General features: G+C 40.0%; 1 protein-coding gene across 3 annotated transcripts in view; it reads left to right on the forward strand.

The window, feature by feature from the left end:
• Window positions 1-8,553, forward strand: part of TTC33 (tetratricopeptide repeat domain 33) — a 52,855-nt gene that overhangs the window by 4,146 nt on the left and 40,156 nt on the right. For all 3 annotated transcript variants that reach the window (XM_021709753.1, XM_021709754.1, XM_008052533.1), the window contains exon 2: window positions 4,814-5,035. In XM_021709753.1, coding sequence (XP_021565428.1) covers window positions 4,815-5,035 — 221 coding nt within the window. In that variant the 5' untranslated portion in view covers window position 4,814. The remainder of the gene's footprint in view (window positions 1-4,813; window positions 5,036-8,553) is intronic.

The raw sequence follows: 8,553 nt of genomic DNA on the forward strand, positions 1-8,553 counted from the left end.
TTCACTCACCTCAGCCTCCCAAAGGCGCGGGATTACAGGCTGAGCCACCAAGTCTGGCTTACTGTTTTCAATGTAGATGAAATAGGCTTATATTGGAAGAAGATGCTATCTAGGACTTTCATAGCTAGAGAATGCCTGGCTTAGCTCTTTAAAGGACAGGCTTACTCCCTTTGTGATGGGCTAATGTAGCTGGGAACTTCAAGCTGAAGCCATTGTTTATTTACCATTTCAAAATTCTAGTGCCCTTAAGAATTATTCTAAATGTACTCTGCATGGGCTTTATAAGTGGAACTACAAAGTGTGGATGACAGGACATCTGTTTAGAACATGATTTACTAACTATTTTAAGCCCACTGTTGAGACCAGCTCAGGAAAAAAAGATTCCTTCCAAAATGTTGCTGCTCATTGACAGTACATCTAGTCGTCAAAGAGTTCTGATGGAGATGTACAAGGAGATGAATGCTTTCATACCCTCCAACACAACTGCAGTCCATTCTGCAGTCCATGGTTCAAACAGTAATTTTGATTTTGAAGTCTTATTATTTAAGAAATGCATTTTGTAAAGCTGTAGCTGCTTTAAGTAGTGATTCCTGTGATGAACCTGGGCAAAGTAAATTGAAAATCTTCTGAAAAGGATTCACCGTTCTAGGTGCCATTAAGAATATTAGTGAGCCAGGCGCAGTGGCTTATGCCTATAATCCCAGCACTTTGGGAGGCCAAGGTGAGAGGATTGCCTGAGCTCATGGGATCAAGACCAGCCTAGGCAACTTGGCGAGACCTCATCTCTGCAATAAATCGAGAAGAATTAGCCGGGCTTGATGGCGCATGCCTGTAGTTCCAGCTACTTGGAAGGTTGAGGTGGAAGGATTGCCTGAGCCCAGCAGGTTGAGGCTGCGGTGGCTGTGAGCATGCCACTGCACTCCAGCCTGGGCAACAGAATGAGACTCCAACTCAAAAAAAAAAAAAGAATATTTGTGATTCATGGGAGGACATCACAATATCAGCATTACCAGAAGTGTGGAAATAAGTTGATTCCAAGATAGGCTCAGTGGCTCATGCCTGTAATCACAGCACTTTGGGAGCCTGAGCCCATGGATTCAAGACCAGCCTGGGCAACATGGTGAGACCTTGTCTCTACAATAAATCAAAAAATTAGCCGTGCATGGTGGCACACACCTGTGGTTCCAGCTATTTGGAAGACTGAGGCAGAAGGATCACCTGTGCCCAGGAAATAAAGACTGCGGTGGCCATGAACATGCCACTGCAGCCCAGCCTGGGCAAGAGTGTGACTCCAACAAAAAAAATAATTAAAAAAGAAAGGTGATTCCAACCCTCATGGATGACTTTGAGGGGTTCAAGACTTCAGTGGAGGAAGTAACTGCACATGTGGTAGAAATAGCAAGATAACTAGAATTGCAATTGAAATTTGAAGATATGACAGAATTGCTACAATCTCATGATAAAATTTGAAAGAGTGAGGAGTTGCTTCTTAAGGATGAACAAAGAATTGACTTCTTGAGAAGGAATCTACTTCTGGTGAAGATACTGTGAACATTGTAGAAATGATAACAAAGGATTTAGAATACATTACCTACCTGAGCCCATGGGTTCGAGACCAGCCCAGGCAACTTGGTGAGACCTCATCTCTACAATAAATAAAAAATTAGCCAGGGGCGGGTTGTGGTAGTGCACACCTGTAGTTCCGGCTACTTGGAAGGCTGAGGCAGAAGGATTGCCAGAGCCCAGCAGGTCAGTGCTGGGGTGACTGTGAGTGTGCCACTGCATTCCAACCTGGGTGACAGAGTGAGACTCCAACTCAAAAAAAAAAAAGTATGCATTATCTAAACCTAGTTGATAAAGCAGTGGCAAGGTTTGAGACTAGCGACTCCGGTTTTGAACGACATTCTACTGTGAGTGAAATGCTAGCATTTTACGTTACAGAGACATTTTTTAATGAAAGGAAGTCAGTTGATGCAGCAAACTTCATTGTTTTCTTATTTTAAGAAATTGCCACAGCCACCTCAACCTTCTGTAACCACCCTGATTAGTCAGAAGCCATCAATATCAAGGAAAAACCCTCCACTAGCAAAAACATTATGACTTGCTGAAGGTTCAGATGATGGTTGGCATATTTTTAGTAATAAAATAATTTTAAATTAAGGCATGTTCTTTTTTTAGACATAATGGTATAACACACTTAATAGATAACAGTACAGTATAAACATAACTTCCCATATGTATGGGAAGACCAAGAAAACTGCGTGACTTGCTTTATGGTATTATTAAAAAAAAATTGTGTGACTCGCCTTATGATGTTATTCACTTTACTGTGGTGATCTGGAACAGAATCTACAACATATCTGAGGTAAGGCCAGTACTTAAACTGCACTTCAGCTATGTGCATCAATGATGAAAACCTTGACAGCTGCTGGAACTTGTTCATTATTGAATAAGTTCCTTATTCTCCTTCCTCATTCTCCCTTACCCCAACAATGTCCATTCTTTGGTAGTTTTAAAAAGATTTGATGTCCATTCTTTGGTAGTTTCAAAAAGATTTGATGTCCATTCTTTGGTAGTTTCAAAAAGATTTTTAAGGGTTCATTGCTTCCCCTTCTCCAGTTGATCAGTTGATCATGATCTCCTTGGGATTATGACTCCTTTAAAAAATGGAATGAAAGCTTAGATACTTTTCTTCAGAATGCCCCCAGGCATTAAAAAATGTCATGTGATTTATACCTAATTTTCATGGGTTTCTCATCATCTTTTTTTTTTTTTTTTTGAGTTGGAGTCTCACTCTGTTGCCCAGGCTGGAGTTCAGTGGCCGCTCCCGGCCACCCAGCCTCGACCTGCTGGGCTCCGGCGATCCTTACACCTCAGTCTTCCAAGTAGCTGGAACTACAGGCATGCACTACCAGTAGCCTGGCTAATTTTTGATTTATTGTAGAGATGAGGTCTCACCAAGTTGCCCAGGTGGGTCTCGAACCTGCGGGCTCAGGCAATCCACTCACCTCAGCCTCCCAAAGGCACAGGATTACAGGCTGCGCCACCGAGCCCGGCCTCATCATCTTAAAGTCTATTTATGTGACTAGTAAATTCTTGGATCTCTCATTTAATCCCTACTCTAAATAAATATTTGTTGAATTATTTCAGGATTTCCTTTGACTTTGCTCTATTAGTTATCCTCTCTCTCTCTTTTCTTTTTTCTTTTTTTACATTGGAATCTTACTCTGTCGCCCGGGCTGGATTGCAGTGGCAAGCTCACGGCCACTGTGACCTCAACCTACTTGGCTTAGGTGATTCTTCCAAGTAGTTGGAACCACAGGCTTGTGTCGCCATGCCTGGCTAATTTTTTTTTTTTTTTGAGTTGGAGTCTCACTCTGTTGCCCAGACTGGAGTGCAGTGGCCGCTCCCGGCCACTGCAGCCTCGACCTGCTGGACTCCGGCGATCCTTCCACCTCAGCCTTCCAAGTAGCCAGAATTACAGGCAAGTGCTACCATGCCCGGCTGATTTTTTGATTTATTGTAGAGATGAGGTCTCGCTGCCCAGGCGGGTCTTGAACCTGCGGGCTCAGGCAATCCACTCACCTCAGCCTCCCAAAGGTGCAGGATTACAGGCCGAGCCACCAAGCCCGGCTTAATTTTTGATTTATTGTAAGGATGAGGTCTCAAAACCCTGGACTCTGGCAATCCTCTCGCCTCCGTCTTCCAAAGTGCTGGGATTACAGGCTACTGTCTTTTTTATCCTTTACTTTTGTGTATCACTGAAGATTTACAGAGGAGTTACATATTTGTATTTAAAAAAATTATTTAATATTGTGAATTAAGTCATTTACCAAGTTTGAATCTCTTAAAACCTTTTTATTATGGAAAATTTCAACATATATAAAAGGAGAGAGGAAAGTACAATAAACCCTATGTACTCATCACCCAACTTCATTTTCAATTCAAAGCTATTTTATTTAATCTGTATTTTCCCCTTCACTGCACTCCCAGCCCCCACTGATTACTTTGAAACAATTCCTAGAGATATATAATTTCATATGAAGTATTTCAGTGTGTATTCCTAAAAGATAAGCATTCTTTTTATAAGCATAATCATAATATTTCTCTCACACCTAAAGGAATATAGCAGTAAGTCTTCAATATCATTGAATGTCAGATCAGTATTCTGATTTAACCTATTTTGTAAATGTTTCCTCCGCATTGGCTAATTAATGAATCAACAGTGAAACAAGATCCACACATTGTGTTTGGTTAGTATGTCTCTTAAGTCTCTCTTAATCTAGGAGTTACCTCTCATGTTTTTCTTCTCTGTCTCTCTCTCTCTCTCTCTTTTTTGGCAGTTCATTTCTTGAAGAAACTAGTGTGGCCAGATGCAATGGCTTATACCTATAATCCAGTGCTTTGGGAAGCTGAGGCAATAGAATTACTTGAGCCCAGGAGTTCAAGATATACCTGGGCATTATAGTGATTATAGTGAGACCCTCCCTGTTTCAAAAGAAAAAAGAAACCAGATTTATTCTTCTTTAGTTTCTGTTTTTGGCTATCTTCATCTCTTTTGTGTTATTGAGCATTCTTGACTATATTTTACCACCCTTCATGGGTGGTCTGCCACTTCCATTAAGAGTTATGTGATGTTCGGTTGTATTTCTTCATGATAGTGGTCATTGATGATTATTGCCAAGATCCACTACTTAGGGGTTTAAAAACTGATGAAAGTCTACTTCTATTATTACTTCTTTACCTATTAGTTGAAATACTTCTAGAAAAGACCAAGTTTGAATTTTAAACCTATTTCTTTGTAATTTTCCAGAATGGCTTCCTTTGGGTGGAAGAGGAAAATTGGTGAGAAGGTTTCAAAGGTCACTTCCCAGCAGTTTGAAGCTGAAGCTGCTGATGAGAAGGATGTAAGTGACAATGATGAAGGGAACTGGCTTCATGCCATTAAACGTAGGAAAGAAATTCTCCTTGAAGACTGTGCTGAGAAAAGTAAACAACTGAAGGATGAAGGAGCCAATTTGGCTGAAAATAAAAGGTATGCTTTTAGAATTTTCTTATGGAGAATTGTTTACATTTTCTAGTTCACTTTGAGTAGTGGGATGAAGAGTTATGAATTCAATAATTCATGCTTTTAAAATCTAATGAAGGTGCTCAACTAATCAAAGAAATGAGATGCTTCAGAGTCATCTGAGAATTCCTGTTTTTCCTTTTTTTTTTTTTTGAGTTGGAGTCTCACTCTGTTGCCCAGACTGGAGTGCAGTGGCCGCTCCCGGCCACCGCAGCCTCGACCTGCTGGGCTCTGGCGATCCTTCCGCCTTAGCCTTCCAAGTAGCTGGAACTACAGGCACACTCTACCACGCCTGGCTAATTTTTGATTTATTGTAGAGATGAGGTCTTGCCAAGTTGCCCAGGCGGGCTCGAACCCGCGGGCTCAGGCAATCCACTCACCTCAGCCTCCCAAAGCGTGGGATTATAGGCTGAGCCATCGAGCCCAACTCCCGTTTTTCAAGAAATGAAAGTTTGTAAAATATTTTTCAGGATGCTTACAATGTCTCTGTTTTGCCATCATTTTTGTACTGACTAAAGAAGAAAAATGCAAGCCAACTTACTGATTAGTAGAATGTAGTCTAACCTCTGGAAACCTTTTCCTTGTATCAGGTATTATGTATCAGGTAATTAAAGTGTTTCTTGAATAGCTTTTAGGGCATATACATTTAAAAAATAGGTATTTAGTTATCCTTTGCCATTTACTTCTTCTTTTTTTTTTTTTTTTTTGAGTTGGAGTCTCACTCTGTCGCCCAGACTGGAGTGTAGTGGCCACTCCAGCCACCGTAGCCTCAACCTCCTGGGCTCCAGCGGTGCTTCCGCCTCCACCTTCAAAGTAGCTGGAATTACAGGCATGCGCTACCCCGCCCGGTGGATTTTTTTTGATTTATTGTAGAGATAAGGTCTCGCTGCCCAGGTGGGTCTTGAACCTGCGGGCTAAGGCAATCCACTCACCTCAGCCTCCCAAAGGCACGGGATTACAGGCTGAGCCACCGAGCCCGGCTGCCATTTACTTCTTATAAGCTTCAATAAATATGACTGGGACACAGAAATTTGAAATTAGCTTCATTTATTCATAGCCCTTTCTTAGTTAAGCTGTTATACTAATCCTATATGCACCTGTTTCTTTTTTCTTTTATCTTTTTCTTTTTAATTTCTTTTCCCCCTGCCTCTGCTTAGATCATTAAGTGGGACTGAAAATCATTTTTCCACAAGTTAGTAGGGAGAAGACAAACTTTTAAGCAGATTGTGTTGAGAAAACTGGATTACTGCATATAGGAAAATAAAACTATCTGTATCTAAAGCCACATATAAAGGTGGGCCCTAGAGTGATGAAAATCTAAATATGAAAGGTAAAACTATATAGGTAATAGAAGAAAATATAGAAGGATACCTTTCTTTCAACGGTAGGAGTGTTTATAAGATTCTTTGTTAATAATTTTTGTCAAAATGAATCAAAATTGAGCTTGCATATTAGTTTCTAGGTCTATTTTTATTTTTGATTCTGGGATAATCTTTTATTAAGTTTTAATACAAAATAAATGGTAGCTAAATTATAATATATTAACATTTCAAATTGGGAATGAAGGGAAGCAAATACCTAATAATCAAGATCATTGAACTAATCTTAACAGCCTCATGTTAGATTGTGAATTCTCATTTGTGGTATTTTAAGCATAAAGATTTTTCTCGTGCAGAACTTTGTAAGATTGGCCATTCTGTTTCAGTCAGAGGAAAATAACTGTCAGTTTCCCACACTCATGAAAGCACTTTCAGAACATCCATAAAACATCTTCAGAAATTCCTGTAAGTGGCTGGGCACGGTGTCTCAGCCTGTAATCCCAGTACTTTGGAAGGCCAAGGTGAGAGGATTGTCTGAGCCCGGGAGTTCGACACCAACCTGGACAACTTGGTGAGACTTCGTCTCTACAGTAAATCACAAAAACTAGCCAGGTGTGGTGGCATGTGTCTGTAGTTCCAGTTACTTTGGAAGGCTGAGGTGGAAGGATCTCCTAAGCCTAGCAGGTTGAGGTTGCAGTGGCTGTGAGTTGGCCACTGCACTCCAGCCTGGGAGACAGAGTGAGACTCCAACTCAAAAAAAAAAAAAAGAGAAAGAAATTCTTGTAAGTGCCTGTTGTTTTTCTAGACCACACTAGCATGTAGAAGGAAAAAACTATGCGGTATTGCCATGGGATTTCCTCTGAATTTCCTGTGGTAAAGGAGTGATATCAACTTTGTAGACAAAGTAACTCTTGTTTTCTTCCCACATATGAAAACACTTAATCATTTCGCTAAAATCAACTGGATTGTGCGCTTTATTTTTAATGAAGAAAACTGTAGATGATTAAGTTTTTTGCTATTTAGCATTTGTTTTAGAGTAATGTACACACAACTTTAACAGCTGGGTGTGAAGGTTCATGCCTGTAATCCTAGCACTCTGGAAGGCTGAGGCAGCCTGATTGCTTGTACCTGGGAGTTTGAGACCAACCTGGGCAACAGAGAGTAACCTCATCTCTAAAAAAAAAAAAAAAATTACCTGGGCATGATGGTGCGTGCTACTTGGGATGCTGGTTTGGAAAGATTGCCTGAACCCAGGAGGTCAAGGATGCTGTAAGCCATGATAGTTGTGATTATGCCACTACACTTCAGTCTGGGTGACAGAGTGAGACTCCAACTCAAAAAAAAGAAAAAGAAAAAAAGAAAAATAACTAAGCAGAATTACTCCTAGAATGGAAGAACTAATTAAAAAAAAGAAAGAAAATAATCAAAGAGAAATATAGAAATCTAATGAAATTAAGTAGTTTGACTACTCTAAGACAAAAATAGAAACAATAATGTAAAAATATGTAAGAACAATTAAACTTGATTGGAAGTAATCATAAGGAGAAATAGTAAAGTTAAATTTAAAAAATAAAACTAAATCCTGTCTACCAAATCAATTTTATCTTAAACAACTCTCATTTTCACTACATTTTAGCCAAATGGGGCTTCCTTGGTTTTTTGAACACTTTTTTTCCTTTCTTTATTTTTAATTTTTATTTTAAAGTTGTGGGATACAGTTCAGGGTTAGGTATACAAATGGTCATTGTACAGGTAAAGTTTGGGCCTCACTTTGGTCCCCACTTCACCTAGTTTGAGATCAGGTACGCTTTTCGATGAAGAGTACTCCCCCCCCACCCCCCGGCAGTGTCCCACTACTGCCAATCCTTTTCTTATAGTATTATGACAATCGTTCAGGGTCCGTTTATGAGTGAGAATATGTGGTACTCAGTACTTTGTTTCTGTGATAGATCACTGAGTATTACAGACTTTATATCCATGCAAGTTGCTACGAAGTTCATAATTTTGTCCTTCTTTTTGACTGTGTAATATTCCATCATGTATATGTACCACATTTTTTTTATCCAGCCTACTTTTTTTCTTTTTTTTTTTTTGAGTTGGAGTCTCACTCTGTCACCCAGACTGGAGTGCAGTGGCTGCTCCCGGCCACTGCAGCCTAAACCTGCT

The sequence above is a fragment of the Carlito syrichta genome, unplaced genomic scaffold (assembly GCF_000164805.1).
Source record: "Carlito syrichta isolate Samal-C Ts95f unplaced genomic scaffold, Tarsius_syrichta-2.0.1 Scaffold279718, whole genome shotgun sequence".
NCBI lineage: Eukaryota > Metazoa > Chordata > Mammalia > Primates > Tarsiidae > Carlito > Carlito syrichta.